General features: G+C 40.2%; 1 protein-coding gene across 1 annotated transcript in view; it reads right to left on the minus strand.

Moving 5' to 3' along the window:
- The window catches only part of Hecw2 (HECT, C2 and WW domain containing E3 ubiquitin protein ligase 2), a 196,522-nt gene that overhangs the window by 15,919 nt on the left and 154,587 nt on the right, over positions 1 to 26,016 (minus strand). Inside the window, exons 19-27 of the mRNA XM_027396880.2 lie at positions 24,517 to 24,637; positions 22,924 to 23,037; positions 12,043 to 12,195; positions 10,336 to 10,434; positions 6,202 to 6,331; positions 5,015 to 5,161; positions 4,137 to 4,251; positions 1,557 to 1,642; positions 512 to 624 (exon numbers count right to left, since the gene is read on the minus strand). Of these exons, the coding sequence (XP_027252681.1) occupies positions 512 to 624; positions 1,557 to 1,642; positions 4,137 to 4,251; positions 5,015 to 5,161; positions 6,202 to 6,331; positions 10,336 to 10,434; positions 12,043 to 12,195; positions 22,924 to 23,037; positions 24,517 to 24,637 (1,078 nt within the window). The remainder of the gene's footprint in view (positions 1 to 511; positions 625 to 1,556; positions 1,643 to 4,136; positions 4,252 to 5,014; positions 5,162 to 6,201; positions 6,332 to 10,335; positions 10,435 to 12,042; positions 12,196 to 22,923; positions 23,038 to 24,516; positions 24,638 to 26,016) is intronic.

Here is a 26,016-nt window from a genome sequence, read left to right on the forward strand (position 1 = left end):
TACAAGGCCATGATGGCCAACTAAAACTAATATACCTAGCAAAACTGCCATAGTTGAAGGAGAAAGACTTTCCATGATAAAAAAAATAGCCTAAAATTTGTATATCCAACAAACCTAACTTAAAGAAAATATAGCTAGTGGTCATGGTGTTTCATCACAGCAATAGAACCCTAACTAAGACAAACTTCTATTGCCTTCTAGAGTCAAGCCGTAAGTATGATGTCAGATGTTGTCTTACTAAAGCTAGTAAATCTTCTACCTTTGTTGTGTCTTGAACTTTGACACATAGATGCAAGTCGTTTACACATGACCAAACAGGGTATCTTGTCTCTCCCCACTTTATTAAAGAAGGTAATCAGAGAAAGTTTTATCTTTCAAACTTCCCAGTTTTCCAGTCTTCATATAAAACAGTGATGGCTCCATATACACATACATTCACTATATAAATAAGACTACTAGGAAACATAAATTAATCTGAGGCTTCCCTACATTGTGTTACTTTCCACCTTACCTGGGAAGAGCAGTGATTTTCCCCCATTTCTCCACACAGAACCTTCTTGGGCCATTACTCCCTCGGAGAGAAGCAAATCCTTCATAGGGAATGCTAGATGTGCCTGTAACGAACTATCAAGCACAGAAACAGAAGGGAAAGGTGAAGCCAGAGACCTCATCCAGGACAGGAACATCATTATTGCTATGTAGCACTCCCGAGAAGGAGGCACAAGTAGGGAATATCAGAAGTCAAAGTTTCACCAACATGGGACAACTAAAACAGTTGTGACAATCACTCAGCCATTCGGAGAAAGAGAAGTGAATTAAACAGAGAAATGGGTTGTAAAGTATTTATGGAAAATAAAGCATTCTCTGCATTTGACCTGCTCAGGTGTTCTAAGCAGGCATATTTCCCGTAACAGATGAACAACATGGGTCTATTAATTAGCCTAAACCCACTTAGCATCAGCCTGTCATCAATTCAGCATGAGTTTTAGGAATTTTGTGGCCTGCAAATCTGAGTTCCAGACCCTTACTTAATCCGACAGTACTAAGTCTGAGCCGACTTGTATGGCCCTGTCTTAATGTCCACAAGGCTTCCTGATGTCTAATACTTTTGTAATACTGTACCAGCAAGCCCCGGATGGACAGCTTTTATATATGTCACAAAACACAGTGACTTCTCTAAAATGCCCTTGTTCTATAAACTATGGAAAGTCAAATAAGGAAAAGAACTATGTCAACAAACTGAACTGAACATCTCTTTTTCTGATAAAGATGCTGACTGCAGGGTGCCACTGGCTGTCACCAGAAGGACCCAACTGTCCTGAGGGCACATGTCAATCCTCGGTTTCTCAGACTAGCATCGGCACTTCCCCACAACCCCCAAGAAGTTCTCTGGCTGGTGATGCAGTACATGGATATGCAGTCAAAAGGGTATGGAAATGTCATAGCCAGATAAACAAGGTTTGTATTTATGAAGAATACCTAGCAATTACTAAAAATGTGCACACTTTCAACAACATATTATTGTATTAAAAAATGATGAACTAATGGCATCTTACCTGTAACAACCTTAGTCGTTGTTCATTGTTGAATCGTTCTACTGCAGCCCAGAACCACCGGATTACGATGTGATTGTCATGATACCCTATAAACCACCATGAAAGCTCATGTTACTTTGACTCTTATACCTTAAACTACCAAGAAATATGACAAAAGACCACCACCCTATGCACAAATTAACATCTTTAAATGTTGTTTATAATTTAAGATTAAGGAACAACACTGTAAATATGATCATATGGGTATCAAAAGTTAAACAACACAGCACAAATGAAAACAATGGATCTCTGTTTTCATTTAGCAGTGGGAAGAACAACAAATGAGTTACTTTAGCTCCATCACTTCTGAAAAATATAATTGCTATGATGAGAAATGCTTAACTCTTTCAGTTATTTCTATAAGAAACCATTTTCAAATACCTAATATCTAATGACAAAGAAAACAGACCATTGCAGGACTTCCTGATGAAAAAGAGACATATTAATCACACAATTTATACAAAGAAAGAAGAATGGAAACTTTTCTGAAGCTGCCTATTTCAATCCTAAGTGTTTCCCTAAAAGCTATGTATACTATTTATAATTCATTATAAAACCAAATTATTGAGATGGAAGATATAGCTCAATGGCAAAGCAGGGCAAAGCTTTGGGTTCAATTCCCCAATAACACAAAAAGAATTAAAATAGAAATAAAACCAAATTATTTTCACACTATTAATAAATAAGGAATAAACCTTTAATTTCTTCAACTAATTATCACAGTTTTACTTTTTTCCATACTTAGAAGAATTTAGTGAAATTTCAAAATTATCTCACATTTTTATAAGATAAATGTCAATATTATCTCACATAAAAATGCCAATATTATCTCACAGATCTGGTTTAAACAGTAGTTATGTGTTTTCTAACTTCTCAGTGAAAGATAGTTAAGGTCAAAGAGAAGGGGCTGACAGGAATTCACAAGCAATTAAGGACTTACATCAACTGATAGTCATATTTTATGAAAACTACTTTATTTAATTCTGTGTTATACTCCCAAAATGAAAGTGAGTAAGAATTATCTTTAATCTGAATGCATCCTCACAGCCCCATAGTTATAAAATTTACCAGGAAATCCCACTTTATTGTTTGCTGTTTCATCAAGGGTACTGATTCCCCTTGAAGAAGAAAGAGTCTGAGTGAAGATTAAACACCATTAGATCAGGCATGGCAGCCGGGTCCAGTCTTTGTAAAGACTATGTTGGTGAGCAAAATATCAGTGTGTTAGCTGTCCAAGGCACTAAAGTTTCCTGGCCTCCCTAGCTAACCCTTTCTGCTTTGCCTTCACTGTTTGTGCTAAGCCTACTTTGAAAGAAGAATGACATCCCATCATATTGTCCACAAACAGCTGCTGTCTGAACAGATGGTAAGTGACAGCACAACTTCTGTCTTATGTGGTGCCAACTCACTGCACTTGGAAACATGGCAGCCAAGTATCGTCCTTTATCTGGGCTCTTCTAAGGTCTCATTTGGGAAGACTTACCCACTAAAATAGTTCCTCGACTTACTCATAGATAATGAATAAAAATCTTAAGACTATGGAAATACAAAAATGGCTAATTTGATTATGTATTGCTATTAGACCCTCCTGTGAGTATGAAACAAGGAAATAATATTTACCACAACATTTAAGTGGGGTATCAGAGAAATCACATTTTCATTAGTAATAATTATAATAATTGAGCTAATGAAGTTATCTGTAATAACCAACATCATATATGGATGCTATATGGGTCCAATCGGAGAAAATTTACTACAGTTTGACTTCAGAAATAGCAATGGTGGAAACCTCAATTTAACACAGCCTTTCAGAGAAAACCCTAACACTACAACACATCCCAGAAAATACATACTGTCTTTGCTTAAAATTATTCAATAAAACTCCAGGCTATCCTTAGGTTTCAGCTTCTTAATAAGGAACCAAACCAATCACGTTGTTCCAAATGACTAAGTAAAACTCTGTACTGATCTATAGAGAACCACTTCAAAACAGTACCACTCAAAATGATTTTACAACAGTTTCTTTTTCAGTCAAACTCGATGCTCCAGGGCCTTGTAGATGGACACGCTGAATTTTGAGAACTCTATCTTGTTCCTGTTCATATTTTAACTGTGAGGTATACCTGACAGAGAATTCAAGGAACTGTAGCAAACCCGTGCCTGTTAGGAAGCTCAAAGGGTGTGGCATCTGGAGGTTTAGAATGTAGATCAGTCAGGTGGGGCTTAACCAGCTGGGTATAAGGTCCCCATGCCTCACCAACAACGTCATCCAATAGTTAATTGGTGTTCTTAGGATCACATTTCTTCATCAGCAATTAGGAGTTATGACATCCTCAGATGGGGTGTAAACAGTCCTTCCCCTTTTGACTAACGAAGTAAGTCACTAGTACAGAAGGGCCCGACCTTGCCCAATGTCTCGAGGAAAACAGCAGCAGACCAGTGATTAAGGCAAGTGCCTTTGTCTTGCTCTGTGCTCAGACCTGTGTTTGAACTAGGCACCCCCTGTAACTTAAATCTAGACATTTCTAAATGGAACCTCACCGCCTCTGTATTCAGTGTTGTTTCTCCAGTCACTGAGGTCTATTTCAGCGGTGCCAGCGATGACCAGCTCCAGTTCTCGAGCATCAAAGACAGACACTAGCCTGGCATCTACCACCTGTGGAGTAGAAATGGCACAAACATGGCTCAGGAGCCCAGAGAAATGTCAGCCACAAGGAAGCCTCATCAGAAATGCAGGACACAGGGAATTTCAAGAGGACTATGGTAATACCTGGTGCTAATATGTGAAACTTGTCATACTCTCATGTCTCAACAAGACATGCTTCTAGTTGAAAAGTTGGTAGGGCTAGCCTCTAGAATTTTTGTATTGGTTGATCACAATATCCCAGTGAATACTCTAGGTCGTCTCTGGTCTCAGAAGCTAAGCAAGGCAGGGTCTGGTGAGTACTTGGAGGGTTTTGTTTCACAACTCACCATTGATCAATCTAGTTGTTTGTTGCTTTTTTTTTGTTTATTTTGAAAAAGATCCAGTGATCTTACAGAGAAAGTTACATGGAATACATGTGATAAATTCTGGCCTGTACACACAATCATTGCACATAACAAGTATAGGTTTTGATTATGCATACCTAAGCATGAGTAAGAATCATAACTTCCATGTTATCAATAGTGATTAAACCATTAAAATGAAATACCTAAACTCAGTGTGCCATTCATTTCAGTGATCTCTTATGACATGTACAGTAAGCTTTCACATGTGTACTCTGGAGACATATAGAAATATATTTGATTTTTTGAAATAAAAGAACAAAAGTAAACACAGCAAGAGAGGAAAGAAAAACTAGTCTATACATGAAGCCCAGGAGAATGGACAGGCAGCCCAGTTGAGGGACTGCAGACATCAGCCACTGCTGCCTTACCTCATAGAAACCTCGAACTAAGCTCTCGGTCTGCTGTACCACCCCCCTCTCGATCCTCCACTTGACCATCCTCTCAATGTACTCCTTCTTGTTCTTCTCTGTGACTGGGATATTGGCTCCCCCTGGTTTTAACTCTCGTTCAGTAATCTGTCATTAAAAAGCAAAAGAACTGATCAGAAAATAATACACTTGATGCTAACTGCTACCAATGAAGTGAAGTCTGGCCCTTCTGTGCACCTGGCACATCCCACAAGTAAGGAGAAGTATTTAAGAAAGTGGTTCTCAACCTCCCTAATGCCTACAACCCTTTAATACATTTCCTCATGCTATGGTGACCCCCAACCATAAAATGATTTTTGTTGTTACTTCATAACTGTTACTTTGCTACTGCTATGAGGTATAATAAATAATATATATATATATATATATTATATATATATATCTGAAATGCAGATGGCTTTAGGCAACCCCCATGAAAGGATCATTCAACCCCCAAAAGTTTGCAACCCACAGGTTGAAAAGGGTTAATCTAAGGTTTAGACTCAACTACACCTACTGAGCCAGTATAAAAGATGTTTTGAAGGAGAACAGAAACATTTTCAAAGCACATAAAGTACAAGACACCCAGGTGAATCCTAATGCCTGGTGAAAACTAATACAGAGCTCCTGACAGACACTTTTCAGTCTTCCCTTCCATCAAATTTTAAATAAAACCAGTATTTCTCTGCTTTCAAGCATTCTCTAAAATATCTCTCTTGTTTCAAAGTAAACACTCACAGTTTTTAAATCTAAATGGATCTTAATTTTATATTACAATTAAATAATTTAATATTCAACTCAGGGATTGCCGAGACTATTCAAATGTATTCTGTATAAGATATATTCTCATATTTCTAGATATCTCTAGATATTCCCATAACTCATATCCACTTGAGGTAGAAATAAAAAGATTATTTATAATATATAAACATATTATATATTATATATAATATAATATAACCTATAAATGAAAACATCTTAAACTGTCATTGGCATTAGAATAATCTCTGTACCCAAGCTTACTATAAGTTAGTAGCCCTGGGCTACTAACTAAATCATCCAGTGAGCCACAAATAGACTAGCATTTGATCTTAGTCATGAAATTCACTTTTCAGCAGCCAACAGCCTTCAGTGAGCATGTAACAGACCTGTCCAAAGACTTCTTCGTTCACAGTGAACGTGAGGTCTAGGATGTCATGGATGTCATTGTCTTTCATCCACTGCAGGCTTTGGTGGAACTCCTCATCAAGGTATTCCAGATCACTCAGGTCACACAGACTAGGATGACAAACAGAAGCAAATACATGGGCCTTGTTATCACGAGGAAGAAAACTGAGGATAGTGACAAGAACAAGACCCACTCAATAGGCTGTGATACTTGAAATATTCCTGAACAAGTTCCTCAATCACACTAATGAAGTAAGACAGAATCATGACATAAATTTTTAAATCCTAGATACACAAAATGTCACAGGAACCACCTACCTGTCTTCTCTCTCAATAACAGAATCAGAAGGTACAAAGAATGGCTGGAACTGGAACAGGTTGACAACTTGCACCACAATTCTCTTTTGCTATGTTATCCTACCAAAACTTACTGGTCTCCCAATTTGAAAATTTTAATTGAATCCTCTACTGTCCTTTAGCTTTGTTTTTCACTTGTCTTTTTAAAAAAGACTAGATACTGTGACTGATGTCCATACATTCCCCTTTTTCTCATGGTTCTTATTCTACCACTATAAAAATAGTAAGTCAAAGAATTCGTCTATGCCCACAAAAGTTTCCTATACTTCATGCCACTGATGTTTTTTTTTTTTCTCTTTGCAGAGACAAGAGCTACTTGAGCTAGAGTTACTATTATATGCCCTGGTATAAGGTGGAAGTAATTAATTTGCTGTAGTTGTTTCAAAATTTCCTGCCCTTTAGCTCAATTTCAAGGGTTGTCTTGTTTGGTTTATTTTAGATACTTATTAGGTATTGAATACTGGGCACACATTAATAACTGCTTGGTGAACTTGTTATTGGAAGGAAGTGGTCTTGTTGGGGAGACAGGCACACTGTAGATAAGCTAATATAAAGTGTGAGTGACAGCAGAATAGAGCGTGCTGTAATTCACACACGGTTTCAAAGCATGCTACTTTAAATTAACAATCAAGTAAGACTGGACATGGTGAACCATGCCACAATTCCAACACTTTCGAGGCTTGAATAAGATTGCAAGTCTGAGTCCAGCCTGGGCTGTGAAGTAAAACTCTATCTCAAAAAGAAGAAAAGGTAAGAACCAAGACCATCAGAGGAATCGAGAGGGACATTCGATTTGACTTGGACATTCAGGGAAAGATGCTTAAATGAGATGGTGCCTATACTAAATCTTTCAGGATGAAGAAAATCTAAAGATAGAATGGGAATGGATTAGAGGAAAGGAGGAAGGGAGGAGAGAATAAAACAAATCCAAAGGCATAGAGTGCAGAAGACTTCAAGCATATGAAAAGCCTTGGAGTACTGACCATAAGGCACTCTCAACATGCCAAAAATGAAGACAGGAAAGTAGGTGAGAGCAAGTTTTCAGTGCCATTCTAAGGATTGCGGTGACTGGGGCTCAAGACAAGGAATGATGTAACCAGGTAGGGAGATGAGGTATAAATAGTTCTTCTGGGAGATACTGAAAAGATTATTTTAAATGTATGAAAATCACGTAATAGACCACTTCAGTAATGCAGCCAAAGTAAGATCAATATTCTAATGAGGACAAGGCTCATTAGAGGGAGAGGCAGAAACATAGAAATTAGTAAATGGTTATATTGGAAAGGAGTATAAAGCAGTATAATGTAAAATAAGTATGGCAAATGAATTCATGTCACAGGCCAACTCTGAAAGGCACTCTTAGCCTGCTGCATTGATCAACAATTTTCAGTGAATGAACTGAAAATTTCTGAGGTCACATTATTTCAGTGGTAAAAAAACACCACACAATCTTTGAAAGTACTCCACAGGATGGGAATAAAGACAGAAAAGGATGCCATGAAGGTTCATAGTGCTAACTGACAGGATGCAGATTCTCCAAGGAGACAGTCTTTGGGTATAGCTATGGGGAGTTTTCTAGATTAATTTAATTGTAGTGGAAGACCCACCCAAACATGTGCAGAGCCAACCATTCTTTGGGCTGGGGTTCCAGACTGAATAAGAAGAAACTGAGCTAGGCACTCTCTCTGCTTTCTGACTGAGGATGGAAGGTGACCAGCTGCCCTACCAAGATGGCTGGCATTCCTCAAATTGTAAGTCAAAACAAACCTTCACTTAAGTTGCTGTGGTCAAGGATTTTGTCACAGCACCAAGAAAACAACTTGAAAACTTGTATTGTACATTTGTTCTGCTTGTCTAAGGGTCATCTCTGATGCCTAACCAGAATAACCAAGATCATGTTTACCATTAACGTCTGGTGGACACATAGAAGTTTCACTTCAAGGCCCACAGTGAGTTCTGCTTTAACTATGCAGATTTGGGATCCCCCTGAAACACCCAAGAAGCAATGTTCCGAGGACTGTTCACATGAGCCTGCAACTCAAGATAGCAAGACCCAGGGCTCGATTCAGTGGTCCATAGGAGACGAAATGAGTAAAGAAATTTCCTTCTACAGGCTTACAGAGAGGAAAGCTGGGGTAAAGGATGGAAGCTTCTGAAACTCCAAGATTAAGGGCAAGCCAGAGGAAAGGTCAACAGAGGAGCAAGAAGAGGGGAAACACAGTGTCACGGGTGTCAGGGTAGGGAAGACCCAGGGATAAACTCTAGGGCAGCAAAGAGAACCTTCAGTTTCTGATTGTTTCTGCTATCCCAGAGTTGAATATCAGTATCAGAAGTAGCAAAACCATCTAAGGAGATAGGACTAAGAAGCACTCATCAACAGCTCCTAGTTATTCAAGGAGAGAGAGAAGCCAGAACAACACATGTTGAGGGTGTCACTTAGCAGCAGATGTAAACAGTGGAACTTTCAGGAAACCTATGAAATCATGAGAAGACAATGAGATGCAAAAGTGACAAGGGGCCCAGAAGAAATAGGGACAAAAGTCCTCGTCACCCAGGAGGAAAGTATTCCTACTGAGCTTCCTACTGAAGCTTCATGAGAATCATTCTGTTGGTTTTCATTTGAGGTCAGGACTTTGCTTTAGGGATCAAGAGGTCCATGGGCTTGATGGGAGTATGTGCCAGACAGCTCCCAGACATGATTCTGTACTTGAGTACTCTGCAATTGAAGTCTACGTGTCTACCTTCCTCCCACAACACTTGTCTTTACTTGGTCTTGTAAATGAATACCTACTGATTATAAGGGTGGTTTTGCTCTACACTGTACAATAACTGCTCTTGCATTGTGATAGAAACAAAGAAAAAGTTCTACGGATGCTAATTTTTCAGCTGCCCCAAACACTTTGATTTTGATATAGGAAGGTCTCAAGAAAAGTATGGCACTGTCTATGCCTAACAAAGAAACCAAAAAGAAAACAGAAATTAGACAAAAAAGTTTGAGTCAGGTGTCCATTAGAAGAAAGGATATGTGATAGGTAGGGTTTTAGTTGGGGGGGGGGTGGTAGGGGAGGAAGGGAGGGAGAAGGGAACTGGGATTGTCATATAATTCAATCTTGTTTCTAATTCAAGTAAAAAATAATAAAAAAGAAATTAGACAAAATAAAATGAACTTGTGACCAAGAGCAAGCTGTTGGAAGTGCATAAAGCAAAATGCAACGTGCACTTCATAAAGGAGCGCAGGCCATGAGTCACCAAGACTAATCCACAACTATTCTATTAATAATCAGCATTGATGCCACAAGAATCTCAGGGCTATGTTTGAAGTACAGTTGTTTTAAAGAAACATGTGTTGCCGCAGATGAGAACCAACTATTCGGGAAGGGACAAAACTTAAGATTTGGTGGGTAATCAGAAGTGAAGGGTCAGAAGCTAAAAACTACGTTTAAAATTGTATTTGTTTTTAAAATCTAAACCACTATTCACTAACAACCTATTTGTATAATGTGCAGATAAATGGAGTCCTTGACACAACTTGTTCTTTTTTTTTTTTTTTTAATGTGTATTGATTGATGTTTTGCCATGGGTGCTGGGTCCTGGAGTTAAAGACAGTTGTGAGCTGCCATATGGGTGCTGAGAATTGAATCTGGGTCCTCTGGAAAAGCAGCCAGTGCTCTTAACTGCTGAGTCATCTCTCAAAACATCTTCAGAAAAACATTTTTGAGCTTTACATGCTGACTACGAGAGCACAGACATACGCTTACATTCTGAGAAGAGCCTTATAGAAGGGGCGTGTGAAGAAGGCGTCCAACAAATACTGGTGTATTAGTGCAAGACCGAGGATCCGCCCACTGAACCGGAACCTGTGAAGGAGAAACACAAGGCAGCTGAACAATACTGAGCAGCTGTGCTTACATCCTAGAATGAATTTCCACTCTATTGTTTGTCCAAGATTACCTGCTCACTAGCTCTGCCAGGGTTTTTGGGACACTGTAGAGTGTGTCTTCATTAGCCAGTGTTTACTTGTGGGGGAAATCCGTTTCTCTAATATTTAGGGACACCTTACCCTTACTCCATGTTAATAATGTCACCCTGTATCAACCTGCATTTGACAGTATGAGCTCCCCACAGCATTTCATTGAAATTTCCGCAAACCATCCCGGGAGATACTAATAAAGACTAAAGAAGGTTGAGAAAAAGTCACCTTCAGTTTGTGTTCATGGATATTAGCTGATTTCTCTAATGCAAACTAGGAGCAATTCCCTTCTGAGAAAAAGCCTTTATTCAGATTCAGGAGGTTCCCATCCTTCCCTGTTCTCTCAAGTCTCACTCCTGATGGTAAATGCCATCACTCCCCAAGTATTCATACAGATATTGGGGGGCTTTCCTCATGAGACATTCTGTTCTCCAAAATTTCAAAATTAAAGCCTATTCTGATTCAACTTGGAAACTTTACTATAGATTTGTTAAGACTGGGTTTTCTGCCTGAGGTATACAATTGTTTTGTTCATCACACATTTCTTGGTTTCCAGCTATTCAATGCTGATGCCTACAAGAGTACTGTGGGTCTGTAATTTTAGTCAGGAAGGCTTTGTGAGGTCAGTGGCCTGCAGGTTTTGTCCCTCTTCATTTCCATGTATGTTAGCACAGCTGTAATAGCCAGAGTGAGGAGGCCTCCAAATTTGTAACTAAACAAGAGGTTAATTTGAGGAGTAAGTCCTCAGAGTTAATGCTTTTCACCCGTCAATAACCTCATGACTCAACCTTTTCCCACTTATGCTCTTTCTTTATTACTATCAGTGAAAATGACCGGGAACAAGTTAATAGGGGTTATGTAAATATTTAAAGTCTACAAATGCAGGGATTTGAAAAAGATGTAAGGACATTTGGAAAGAGTGTAATTTGGGATTTTTTCAGAGTAAGTACCTCCAGATGGGAATCTTGAAATTGTTTGCCTTGGTTTTGTGTGATAAATTAAGAAAAAGGCAATCTCTGCCTCCAAATGTTAAGTAGGTGAAATGTGCTGGTGTGTGAGCGGGTGCTAACCTGACTTCCCATTCCTGCACTTAATCTGCCATTCCCTTAGGCCACTATGCTATCTTTATAGTTGGGTTCACCACAACATGAGGCACTGTGTTTAAGGGAGGGAGGTTGAGAATCACTAGACTTGAGGACTTACTAAGAAACAAATCACCTGAAACATTTCTCCAATGGGATAAAGTTTTGAATTCTATTTAACTCAGTTAAAATTGATCTTATGCAATATAATTAATTACTGGTTGCCTATATAATTAAGTTTGACAAGAAAAAATAAAAACCAAATGAGATACATAACTGATAATTTAGCTTTTATCTGGGAGGGGAAAACGTTAAAAGAAATGTGGCTTCTTTTGGAGGGAGGGGAGAAGGAGAGGTGTCTAGCATCACAGAAAATTAACTGAGAATAACTGTCACAGAAACAAAATCCTTACCATTCATGGTGATTGTCTACAAAAGCAGACATGGGACTTATTTGTACTGTGTATGTGTCATTGGCTGAGTATTCAAATAAGCCATAATAGGGGTTAAACAGTTCTCTGGATACCAGGAAGAAAAACTCTCTGGAAGGCCCACTGTAATCCAACCTGTAAAATAAAAATAAAAATAAAAAATAAAAATCCATAGGACAAATAAGCAGCTTTTACCTTTTCTAGGTATTGGGCACAGTTACTTCCATGTTTAACTTTCTTTTTTTTTCAACTTTTTTTATTTGAATTAGAAACAGGATTGTTTTACATGGCAATCCCAGTTCCCTTCTCCCACCCGTCCTCCCCTACCAACCCCCCCCCCAACTAAAACCCTATCTATCACATATCCTTTCAGCTCCCCCTGGATGGTGAGGCCTTCCATAGGGTGTCATCAGTGTCTATTGCATCCTTTGGGATATGGCCTAGGCCCACATGGAATGGGCTCCCAAAGTCCACACCTATGCTAGGGATAAGTACTGAACTTCTACGGGAGGTCCCATAGATTTCTGAGGTTTCCTCACAGAAACCCATGTTCCTAGGGTCTGGATCAGTCCCATGCTGGTATTCCAGCTATCAGTCTGGGGAGAAACCATGTTTAACTTTCTATAGAATGCTCATTACAGTATATTCTCATATCAGGGCTTTCCAAACAAAAGTGAAAGAATTCTGATCTCAATATTCTTGACTCAAAATAACAAAGTAGACATTTATACAGCATATATCCAAAACTCCAGCTACTAATGAGACATGCAAACAATATGCAACACATTCATGATTTATATAAAGAGATACATATATAATTTTTTAAATGTCCAAAGCAAGGACACAGGGAAGTAAGTGTCATGGGATTGTTTCATTCACACAGAGGAAAGTAGTTATACCCACTCAAAGGAAATGAAGACCTTGGGGATTTCTGGAAATTTTCTGAATGGGGGAAGAAAAAGAAGTCACCTTAGGGAGATCAGAGGCAAAAAAAAGTGGAATAAGATGATACAAGTGAAAAGTATAAATTATAAAACACCATGGAAAATTACAGACAAGGAAAAAGAAGGTGCAGCAAGTTTTCTAAGGAAGGCTCTTAGACAGACTGGGACTCCAGCATGTGAACTACACTGTGAATTCATTCCACTCTGCTTGCAATAGCTTCAGGTCAGACTGAAATAGAATTGAAGACAGCACAGGGTTTGAGAAATGACAAGTAGCTAATAATGCCCAAGTGGGAAGGATGCAGTAAACAGAAGTGAGAAATATAAAGGAACTTGAGATGCTACATTTAAAATATAAACTATATCAGCCCTTTGATAGAAAGTATATACAGATTCAATGATGGGAGTGAGGTGGCTAGCCAGCAACTCCAAAGACTCGTTTGCTTTATCCTTCCCACCACCTATATCTCTTTTCAAATCTGTTATTTGGGTACTATTACAGTGTGTGTGTGCGTGCGTGCGTGCGTGCGTGCGTGCGTGCGTGTGTGCGTGCGTGCGTGCGTGCGTGTGTGTGTGTGTGCGTGTGTGTGTGTGTGTGTGTGTGTGTATGCAGAGGCCAGATGACAAATCTTCAGGTGACACCCACCTTTTTGAGACAGGCTCTCTGACTGCCTGGAGCTCACCAAACAGCCTATGATAAGTGGATCCACCTGTCTCTGCCTCCCCAGGAGTGTCTCTACACCCCCAATAGTGCTAGAATTATAAGCATGAACTAACAGGCCTGGACTAATTTAAAATTTTGAGTTCCAAGTATTGAACTCAAGTCCTCATGACACTGACTGAGCTATTTTTCTAGCCCCTTTAGTCCTATCTCACTATGTAGCTCTGGCTGGGCTGGAATTCACTATGTAGATCTCAAACTCCAAACTTGCAGTGATTCACCTACTTTTACCTCAGAATGCTGGGAACAAAGGCATGCACTACCTCACCCAGCCTCCACTATTTTTTTTTTTTTTTTGTGAAAGTGGAATCATCTGAGTCTTGTGCAGTGATGGAATTTTATGATCTAGAAAATAATCCTGTTACAGGCAGAAGATTTGGAAAAATAAAAATGTAACCAAATAGTGTGGACTTCAACTATTCAATATTAATTTTCCATTTTGTTATATCTGACTATAGATACCATATTTACTTAATATCTATTTTCAATAAATCAACTCTGATTTTTTCACTGCATACTGTCTTATATAACATTTATAAAATATCTATGTGTTAGTTCAACTTTTTCCTAATACACATTAAAAGGGACATAAGTACAGATAAAACTGTCTAGCACAACATGGGTGCAGCCTGAAAGTCCCTAAATTCATACCCACAGTGCACCTGTAGGAAACCTATTGGGTGGAAAAGAGCAGGTACTTGATTCTAGGGGCCAATCAGACTGCATACAGTGGCATGGTGATCATGTCCTCAGGGTAACTGGTTATAATGAAGTCAACTTGTGGCTCTGGGATAGGCTGGGCAGGCCATCCTCATGTCTCTCTGAAGCCACTCAGGTACCAGGAAGCTCCACATCATGCAGCCTTTTGGTGGCTTCCTCTTATTCTCCTAGTTCTGGCCTCAGAAGCCAGCAGCAGCAGCAGCAACCTCCTCCTTGGATGTTCTTTGCACACAACCTTCCAACAAAGATTGAAATGCCAGTTCCATTCTAAGCATTAATCTAGGTCTTCAAGAGGAACAATTTCCAACAAGCTACTCCTGGTAGGGCTCCATACTTGTATACCTTGGTCTCTGGTATCTATGCCTCTACCTCCCCTCTAGTCCTGAGCAGATCACCTCCTTTAACTTTCTCTCACTGAGAAGGTGTGGATTCCCTGGTCTCCTGGAACTGACCCCAACCCTGAGGCATGGCAAAGGAGTTAAGCAAGTCTGGATGCTTTCCATCAAGGGTGAAGTTACCCCACCTCCTGGGGAAGCCACTTCTCTTTGTTTACCTCAACTGAAGAAATGCCTCCATCAGACTGGCCTGTAGGTATGTCTATCTGGTATTTTCTTGGCTGTTAATTGATGTGGGAAAGCCAAGTCTACTGTGAACAATGCCACCACTGGGCAGGTGGTCCAGGGAGTATATAACAGCTGAGTGTGAGACTTGCAGCAAGCCAGTAAGCAGCATTCCTCTATGATTTCTGCCTCAAGCTCCTGCCTTGAGCCCTGCCCTGGTTTCTTTTGATGACAGAATATAATTTAGAGGATGAAATAAATCATTTCCTCCCCCAAGTTGCTTTTGATCATGGTGTTTATCACAGCAACAAAAATAAAGCTGGGACACCAATTGTCAAAGACATCATGGAAGCAATTTTGCTAAATTTCTTCTTTTTTTAATAGAGAAGACTGAGGCCAGACTGGTCTGAATCAGAGGGGCATTGTGATGAGGGACCTGGTCTCAAACCCTCAACAGGTGTCCTCATTTCAAGTTTAAGGTTATTCCATATGTCTTGCCCTTCAGTAAGTTTTAGCTATCTATCAAGATTAAAACAACCTTGTTTATAGAACAGGGCTTGGAAAACTATGTCCTGAGGGCAAATCTGCTGAAGCCCAGGTTTTGTAAATAAAGCTATAGTGAAATGCACGGAGCTGGCTTCTCTGTAACCTGTTGCTGTGCCCTGATAAAATGCTGAGGTGTGTACGTGACACAGAGAGCATACAATGGGCAAAGTCTAAAAACGTTTACCATCAGTCTCTTTATGGAAAAGTTTTGCCAACTGCTGCTGTTACAAAAACAGGGAAGAGGAAAGTGCTTTCTTAAAACATCTAGTTTACTATAAATCCAAGGAGACATCAACAACACTCTGACTTGCTGTGGTCACTCCTCTGCTGTGCTTTTCACTTTGCAGAGGCCCACAGAACACCGGGATCACAGAGAGCTAAAGTAACAGGCAAATGATAAATCGAGCCTGCTTTCTTTGAGATGACTGGTTTAAGTCAACTTGGCTCTATTATGGATTTTCCATTAAAAATCACAAGGTGGTCCCTAAGATTTAACTCTGAATATTTCAACTATACTGCACTTACCAGAATAATGACCCACGTGTGTCTGCCTCTCCCATACATAAATTTAGACTTTGACCACACTGAGAGAAGATAATCTTGTTTTACTCCTTGTGTTGGATAGTTTTACGTCAACTTGACACAAGCTAAAGTCATCGGAGAGGAAAGAACCTCAATTAAGAAAATGCCTCTGTAAGATCAGGCTGTAGGTAAGCCTGTAGGGCATTTTCCTAATTAGTGATTGATATGGGAGGACCCAGGCCCACTGTGGGTGGTTGTATCCCTAGTGGTTCTGAGTTCTATAAGAAAGCAGGCTGAGCAAGTCCTGGAGAGCAAGCCAGTAAGCAGCACTCTTCTATGGCTGCTGCATCAGCTCCTGCCTCCAGGATTCTGCCCTGCTGGAGCCTCCTGTTTTCATTTCTGTGATGATGAACCATGATGTGGAAGTGTAAACCTAACAAACCCTTTCCTCCCTTTTTGCTCATGGTGTTTCTTTGCAGCAATAGAAACCCTAGCTAAGATACTCATTTAGCAAAATGATTTCCAGTAGAAGCTCAATACACGATGACTTGTGACTGGAGCTCCCTGATGCTCTCTGAAGAAAATTAGCATCACTTACATTGTTATTTGGCGGTGTGAATAAATGTTAGCCAGTTTGCTATGGGGTGGTGGTACATTAATTCAGTGCCATGAGCAAACTGTGCCTAAGAAATGACTCAATCTGAAACCACTGTCACACAAGTGAGTTGGCTTAGAACGTTCACAATGTAATATCTTCTAACATGGTACAGTTTGTTAAGACAACAATGACCTTAATGATTTGGTTACTCTTGTGGCTGAAGACAAACATATTCTCCCTGAGGAGTTAAGCTGAAAAGCAAAACTCACCTCAGAAGAGAAAAAAACAAACAGCTCCTTTAGAAGGAAATGTATGTTTAACTGGGAATTTTTTTTTTTCCTCTTGAAACATGAATAGAGTCACTCCAATGCCAAGATAGTCACTCTGCTTTAATTTGGTTGCAACTCCAAATGCAGAACTGCATATTTAGGAGTATGCTGTAGGCTGCAATTTCTATCTATATCTAGCAAACTCAATGAAACGTGTCACAGCAGGGCATGTGGGCATGCAGCGCCTATAACACCTCTCCCATATAAATAGTTAATGTGACTCATATCACAGGGATCATTTGTTACATTCCTGTTTTGCCAGTTAGGTTAGTTCCACAACCAAAGGCTTGGCAAGGAAATACAGAAACTCTGGACAACGGGTGTGTAGCCACATAACAGCTGCATCTGAGGGCACTTCTGAGTAAGCACAGATGTCAGTAGGGTGGCCGTGGTGTCCCAAGCCCTGCCCGCTGACAAAGCATTTTACCCATCATCACACTGCTGGACTGGCACACCACGTGAGTTATTAGCAGCTTTTGACATGTGTTAAAATAGTTAATTTTATTCTCCGATTCTCTATATTTCAACTAAACATAATTGAAAACAAAATACTCCAATGGGAAGAGGCTGTAAAATGAGAAAATTTGATAGCCTCAGGAAGTCATGCTGCCTTTTTCTATGTTTGTCCAAATACACGTGGCCTAGGCACCTTCTGATTCATCCAGAAATATTTAGAGCAGAGAGATATTTAGCTTTTGAGCCACTAAACCAGGACTGAAGCTGAGGAAGGAAGCCTCAAAAGATACAGAAGTGCTTGGTGGTAGCCAGCCAGGGTGAGGCTGCAGAGCATCCTTCTCTGGCAGGCAGGTTGGGATGATTCAAATGATGCAGATCCCTCTTTGAAGAGGGCAAACAGCAGTTCGCGTTCAACTGAAGCCCTACAGCTTTACAGCTTAGATCGTTGTTTTGTTATATGTGTGAGGGCTACTGGTTAATTTATAAGTAGTGGAAAAAAACCTATCTCAAGTCACCTCCTGCCCCAATTATTTTTAGGTCCCTATCCCAGGGGAATTCAGAAAGATACTACACACAGGTCCTCCAAGGGAAAACTATTTGCATAGGCTCCTTCCTGGTCTAAGTGTGGCTGGCAAAACTGATGGCTGATGTCATCTCAAGAGCACTTTGTGCATAATGAATTCATTCTTTCTTGAATAAAGGTGCCCTTGACAGAGTTGCAGTGAAGAAAACAGGAGGTGGAGCACTCATGCAGTCAGTATCATCTCTGTCTAGGACACTATTTCTTTAGTTTGGAGTACTAGGGGTTAGGTGATGGCCTGGATACCTTATCAGATCCTATCTGAGTTCTGATGCCAGGTGAGCTTTGGTTGCTAGGATTATTGATTAACAAAAACAATACAGCAAAGAAGCATATATAGCATTGCCAGTGCTTTCCTCCATCCCATGAGGAACTCCAAGCCAGACTAAGTCTCCTCAGAAAGAGGCAACAAACAATTTCTCCTCACCTTTGAGCAGGGTGACTGCTTTTAACAATTCTGCCACCACTGTCCTCCTTTTCCCAACTTTTCTAGACAACAAAACTTCACTAAGCTTGGTGGGGACTCTAGTGTCCAGAACACAGCTCCCAGCTCTAGCCTAATTAAACTACTAACAAGAAACTATCTACATTTTGTAAAAAGCCAAGGCTATGGCATAGAATCATTTTCGTGGAAAAAATAAGTTGCTCTGATGCATCTACATTTCTAGGCCCAAGGATGATTTTTGTGCTTTTGTAACTGAAGACAGGTATTTCCAATAGTCTGAGATTAATGCTACCTCAAATAGCATCTGCAGTATCCTATGGACTCCTAACTTCTGGAACAATCTATATACTTTGTTTCAGATATATGTGAAGAAATAGCATAAAGCATAGGTATTGTTTTTGTGAAGCTGCTAGTCCACATCGTTTTTGGAAGACAGCCAAATGCATTGTTATTAAAAGTATATCTATTGTTCTTTATTCCTTGGCAAAGCTAGACTGACTGTTGTTTGACTGGGAGTAAAATCACCGAGATAGTATCAACAATAACTAAAAATTATTAACCCCTCATGGCTAATATAAAGTTGACATAAAGTAATGCTCATTGAATGACAAAATTAGTATTAATTTAGACTTCTCACAAAATTAACTCTATGTCTTACTGTACTGATCATGAGTGATGATAAAGACCTATATTGAAAATGGTCCCAGAGAAGTCAACCATCTAAAAAATAAAAACAGAAACCATCTGCTAAATCTCTCCAAATCCTGACCAAATGTTTTCATTTGCTAAACCTATTATTTTAGAATTTTTTGAATTATAAGAAAAGATAGTGAAAAGAGCTCTTGCACTGCCTTTATTAATATCTCTTATCAGCATACAACATTCCTCAATACATCTGATGGGAACTCTAGATAAGGCCTCTAGCCTCACATCATCTATCACCAGCTAGCCAGGAAGCTATTCAGAACCCTCCCACCATCCTCTCTGCTAACAACACCGGAAGCAATTGTTGCCCAAGTTGTTTTTCAGGAACTTGAAGCCCTGTTTGTCTGTCTCAAGGGGACCTCACCAGTGTGACTTACTTGACATTTTTAGATTACACTAATGGTATGATTTTCCTCAGTGTGAATCCTGTGAAGAGGGTGAGTATGTATGGAGTGGACCCTATTTTCATTTAACCTTTCCCTACACTTTAAGGCGCTCTGTCTCTTTATTCTACCAAGTCCTTCAAACCCTATTCCTGGGCAGGCAGATCTGTGACTTAGGACTCTACTTCCTTGGGAATAAGCTTTCACAGAACTTGTTTCAGTGACTGCTATAAACTGTCATATTAACTAGCCAAGAATACTGATGTATAACAAATGCATCCTTGATCCAGATTTTATTATTTCATTCACTTTCACTTGATAGCTCTACAATCTCACCTAGAAAAGTGTCATTACATTTAATAATCACTTCTCTTCTTGACTATAGCATTCTCTAAAACTCTTCTGTTTTTTTTTTTTTTTTTTCAATGTCCTCGATGCTTTTCAAGAATACTGGTTGGGCGGTAGTGGCACATGCCTTTAATCCCAGCACTCGGGAGGCAGAGGCAGGTGAATTTGAGGCCAGCCTGATCCTGATCAGGATCAGGCCACCTAGGGCTGTTACACAGAGAAACCCTGTCGTGAAAGAAACAAACAAAGCAAAAAAGGAAAAAAAAAAAATACTGATGAGAGGTTCTTACAATGTAAAAACTGGGAATTGTCCCATGATTTTCCTGTAGATAGACTCTCATTATGGGTTTGGGTAGACTATGGTTTTCATGTGAAGGACACACTGTCAACATGACTTACAACTGAGACAATGTTTGCTAGATTGCAACAGAACAAACTCACTTATCCTTGCTGTATTATTTGGGGAAAAGTCACTATAGAATCCACACTTATGAAATTCTTATTTGGATTTTTCATTTTCCTATCTACTTCCTCATTTGATCATGTATTCAATCAATGTGATAGTCATTCTTTGAAAAGTCCTTTTTTTTTTTTAACTTTCATGTAGTTTTGAGACATCTGTGTTCTTCAGCAAGAGAACTGTTTTCCTGTTTCAAAGCCAGGAGACATATTCTCAGTACCCTAACTGAATGGCAGGGCCTATATCTTACATCCTATCAAAAGGGTACTTACATGATGGAATCTGAGTCCAGAAACTTGGTGTCAATAACCCATGCATTGAGGGAGCAGATTAGGGGTTGTTTCTATAACTGATACCACTCCCAAAACATCCTCTCTGTTTTCCCTTTGCTGTCATAGGAAGTAGACAAGTGACAGGGGCAGGAAGCACTTGATTACCAGTGGTCACCAAACAAAAAGGAATCTAGCTCTGCTTGGAACTGATATCATCAGCTCAGAATACTGTGGACCACTTCAGGATGATCACACTTGACAAACATCTGTTCTGTTCAATCATATCTACTAGGGTTTTTGAAGTGTATGTTTGAGACCTCAACAAACTGTGGCCCAAGCCAGAAGTACAGATGTACATCTGTACACCCAGATCCCGGCGTAAAAGTTCAAGGCCAATCTGAGCAACATAGCAAGATCATGTGTCAAAAAAAAAGTCTCTTGTTCAATAATAAAAGAAGGCAGCTGGAGTTCTGGTAGAAGAAAATATTCTCCTCCAAACCAGACTCATCCTGTAAGGAAATACTTGACATCCTTTGCATACCTGTGAAGAGGGTAACAACACTTGCCTCCGTTTTCAACCGTGCACCTGCATCTTTGGGCAGACTAACACAAGCTCCAAGTCCATTTACATGTGTACATTAGTCATGAAAGGCTTAAGTCTCAGCTGCACTGAAGCCCAAACTTCATGTATTTGGTCACCATCTGGAATGCTAAAATGCATTCCCAGGGAAAAACCAGGACCCAGACAGACTAAAGATAAAGTGTGTTTCTTACATCCCAGTATGGTCCAACGGTGTCAGGAGAAAGACTTAAGGGCCTTCATTTTACTATTCTCTAGACCCATAGATAGATAAGGCATGCGGTGCTTTAAACCCCCAATCCATCTACCACACAGTGGGGCCAGTTGGTAGGATGTCACTACTATGGTTGTTAGGAATACAGCAGCAGTTTGGGACTGTGCTGGGGCTGTGAGGATCGGGCCGGTGATGGAAGGTGGACAGATGGGGAAACAGAGACCTGTAGACATAACTCATATTGAAAGTTTTATTGAGGGGGAGGGAAGAAAATAAGGGAAGGAAAGAGAAAAGAGGTAAAGAGACACAGAGGCAGGGCAGAAGAGAAAGGGGGAGGAGGACAGGAAAGGTCCTGTCTGCCCTTTAGAGGAAGTGGGGGTGGAGCGGGGGAGCGGAAGTGGGTGGGCTTTTTCTTTTAAAGAGCCAGGGTACAGACACCTGCCATGCACAGGTGGGTGAGAGGCGGGGCCAGGTTTGCCGGGATTACAACAATGGTTCCTTAACCTTCTTCACTATAAGACTCAGAGGGCTGTTCTTAAAGTGACCCAAATCATTGGGCTTGGTAGGATAGGACTGGGACCCTCCCCACCCCAACTCCCACCTCCAATCTCCTCCTCTTCCATTGTCTCCGTCCAAGAAAGGGCTGGTCTCCTTGAGTAGCAATAAAACATGGCATGTCAAGTCGCAGTAAGACTAAGAACCTCCCCATTTATTAAGGCTGGGCATGACCTTTTTAAATTGTGTCTAGTAGCTACAGGCTACAATGCAAGCCCTGAGTCCCAAGAGAGGAAAAAGGAGGGGCCTATGAAGGAGGCAAGCTATCAGTCTAAGGCAATCCATTAACAAATGCTATGTCTACCTGGGTGCAGCAGACTCAGTGTGGGAGCCCCAGCCCCTGTTTCCCAACCCTTATCTAGATGAGCACACTCATGCAGGAGTCATGTAGCATGGTTTGTTTACAGTAGGTGGTTATATTGGGAGGTATGCTGCCCTCCCAAAGGAAGAGAACTGGAGGCGGAGAAATAGGAGCAAAGACTTTGGCTTGGTTGCTGTGGGCACTTCCGGAGAGAGTAGCAGGATCTGTGACTCTGAACTAGGGCTTATTTAACAGGTGACACACATTCTACTCAGCACACTGGGGTGGAAAACGAGATGTAAACTGTACGTCCTTGTTCCCTTCCCCCTCAAAGCACCATTTTTCCCCTTCAAAAGATGGATAAATGCAGAGAAAAGCAACCAAACTGACCTTCTAATTGAAAAAAATATGAATTATTTTTATGGGTTATTTTAATTAAAAATCCTATGTCAAATGATTTAAAAACCAGAGGAAGTGAGAAAAAAAAAAGTCAAACTGTTTAAGCATCTGAGACCAACACTTCCTGCAAGAAGGACTTCCTGTTTTGGGAACCACAGATGCTGAGAAACATCCGCTCTGTAGCCACAGCCTGTGTTGCACAGACCACTTCCCTGTTCTACTTACCCTTCTTCCCCAACAAAGGTGACGTACAGCTTATTCCTCTGCAGGTCTTTTCTGGAGTAACCCATAATCTGATTGAAAGCATCTTCCAGCAAGTGGTCCCTTCGGATAATTAACCTGTCCACCGAGAGACAATTTGAAAAGTCCATTAAGAGATTAGTTCCTATTCCTTATCTTTCTTGCCATTTAATTTCTATTTACCTCAATTAACTAGGTGAGGAGTGAACTTGCTTAATGTCATTGCTGTCTGTACTTGAATACAAATCTGTGTTTAACTCCTTAACAGCAATAGCAAAACAAAAGTTACATAAGAGAATTATGGGTAAACCTGTGGTCTGTAAAAAACCCAGGAGTCCTTTCTGAGTGGCCAAGACATTTATCCCAGAAGGAGAGTGGTTATAACACACACACACACAAACACACACATACACACACACACACACACACAAACACACACACACACACACACACACACACACACACACACACGGAGGGGGGGGAGAGGGGAGAGAGAGAGAGAGAGAGAGAGAGAGAGAGAGAGAGAGAGAGAGAGAGAGAGAGAGACTTTTAAGGCTGGAATGCACCTAAGCATGGAATTCAATTACTGAATGTCCAGTGAGAACCAGGAGGTTGCATAAGAGTTTACAAGTGTACTTAATTTAAGTTTAAATGAAGTGAATCTTGAGATTCTCTAATGGGTAGATAAAAATGAATGATGCTTGTGACAATCTACTGTGATGACGACAATTAAAGTCATCTTCTACAGGTATCAGCTTACCCCTGATGTCTATATGACAAGGAAGTAACCGAGAGTCTGAACTAGGGAAGATCTTGGTAATTCAAGCATGAGAAAAGCACAGTTCAGAGAGATATGGAATTGGGGTTGCGCTGATGTGTCTGGAGGTCCATGAAACTGGAACTAACTGAGCAAACATTGCTGTGCCTGGGGGAGTAAGTATGGGGGGGGTGCTGGTCGTCCCTTGGGCACTCAGGGCACATGGTGACCTGCCTTCCTCTATCTTCTCACAGGCAGCACAGTGAGCTCAAGTGGGGGCATAGTACGGGGGGACAGGGGTGGGGTGGGGAGATGGGAAAGAGGTACACACAGGCATGAGAAGAATCCTGGACAAGTAAGAGAGTTGGCTAAAGAGAGGGGACTCGGCATTCACAACAGGTTCTGTTGTACAGTGAGGCTTGCTTGTTTCACAGAACAAAATAGGATAGGGTAGGACTGATCATTGTCCTGTGCTCATGGCAGGCAGGGAACTAGTAACATTTGGCATAAAACACTGTGATATTGGTGCATCTCTTGAATATCAGATGGGCCAGCAAAGAGGGACTACCAGAAGAAAACAATAATCATCTTTTAATTTTCTCTGTGGTTTTACATAGTCCTAGCTTGACTGAAAACCATAAGCTTGCTTACTAGTGCTTAGTTCCTGAGCATTTTACATCATTACAGTGTAATTTATAAATTCCGAAATAATAATGCCCATTAAAATAAAGACTCACGTGACACCCAATTTTTCAAACTCACAACTGCTTCCTACCCATTCACCATCTATAAATCATATGGTTTGGTTCATTTCTACTTACTTTAATTTCCCTGGGCCTTGTCCATATCCTTTAGTCTCTAACTTCCTGTAAAAGTTCCTTAGTTTGGCTTCAAAATCTCTCTTGTAAGGGGCTGGAGCCCGGGCGTTGGCACGCTGAGTACCTGTAGCAACCACAAAGGGACAAGCTGGATCTGTGCCCTGTGCCATCATCATCACAACACCATGAAAGACAACCACAAGTTAGCAGAGAAAACTGAGGCACTGTTTTCAGCTTCTGCATCACCCCCTCACCCCCACACACCCCAGAGACGAAGGCCTAAACACAGCTTAGGGAAGCTCTTAAGAGAAACTCTTGTTTGTAGCTTTTTGGCTGAGAATAAAGATTCTGTTTAAGCAGCCAAATATGCTCACTGTTTCTCAGATATGTTCCCCATTTCTATCCAAACCAGAATGAGTCAGAGTTATTTATGCCTAAGTATAACTATACAGAACAGAATATCTTTACTTGCTGTTGATATCCTGTTGAAAGGATATCATGGAAACTATAAAGGAAGTCTCATGAAGGGTCATGAAAGTGTTTTTTATATATGCATTATGTTTAAGAATGATTTTAGAAATATAATTACATTATTTTACATTGTAGGATAAAATGATTAGTACAAAAACAGAATTCAAGCATAACTGTGGGAGGAATATATATCTTGCAGTTGCACAAAGAATAAACAGTATTAATATTTACTGCATTCTTAATGTGTCAAGTAATGTCAATGGCTATAGATTAAAAGTATGTCATTTGTTATTTAAAGAGTGTTATTAATAACATATAAATACAACATGGCTTCTTCATCTTTCCATAGAAAAATCTGTGTGTCACATGTGACTAGGTAGCATATTGAGATGTCAGACTGATGATGAATAGGGGAATCAGGCATGAGACATGACAAAAACAGAAAATAAAATACAGTCTTGTTCATTACACAGCATGTGAGTTTCATGAGATTTCTTTCTTTGTGTGTGTGTGTGTGTGTGTGTGTGTGTGTGTGTGTGTGCGCGCGCGCGCGCGCGCAAATATGTGGGTTTGTTGTTATTTGTTTTGTTGAGACAAGAGCTTGCTAGTTAGCCTAGCTTTGCCTTGAATTTTCCATCCTCCTCTCTGTATCTCATGAGTGCTTCAATTTCAGGCTTGAGCCATGGTGCATAACAAAAATTTCTTTAACCAATGAGTTAGCTAGGATAGTTATTTATTGCTAATCTTGTGTTATAGTCAACAATGGATGCCCTGGTTGAGAAGACAGAAATAAAACATATCAAGTAATTAAGTCTTAAACTAGGTGAAATACAAACTAAAACAGAAGAGCCTAAACTATAGCCCTAGGGCTATATTCAGCCTCACAGGCTACTGTTTGCCCCCCTACATAAAAAAAGACTAGATAATTGCTAGCATATAAAAATTAGTAGGAGATTTCAAGTAAAAGAAAAACATGTTTTTCTCTTGAACGTTATGAGAAATCTTACAACTGGCTTGAACCTCCTTAAGGAG

The sequence above is a fragment of the Cricetulus griseus genome, chromosome 2 (genome assembly GCF_003668045.3).
Source record: "Cricetulus griseus strain 17A/GY chromosome 2, alternate assembly CriGri-PICRH-1.0, whole genome shotgun sequence".
Taxonomy (NCBI): Eukaryota; Metazoa; Chordata; class Mammalia; order Rodentia; family Cricetidae; genus Cricetulus; species Cricetulus griseus.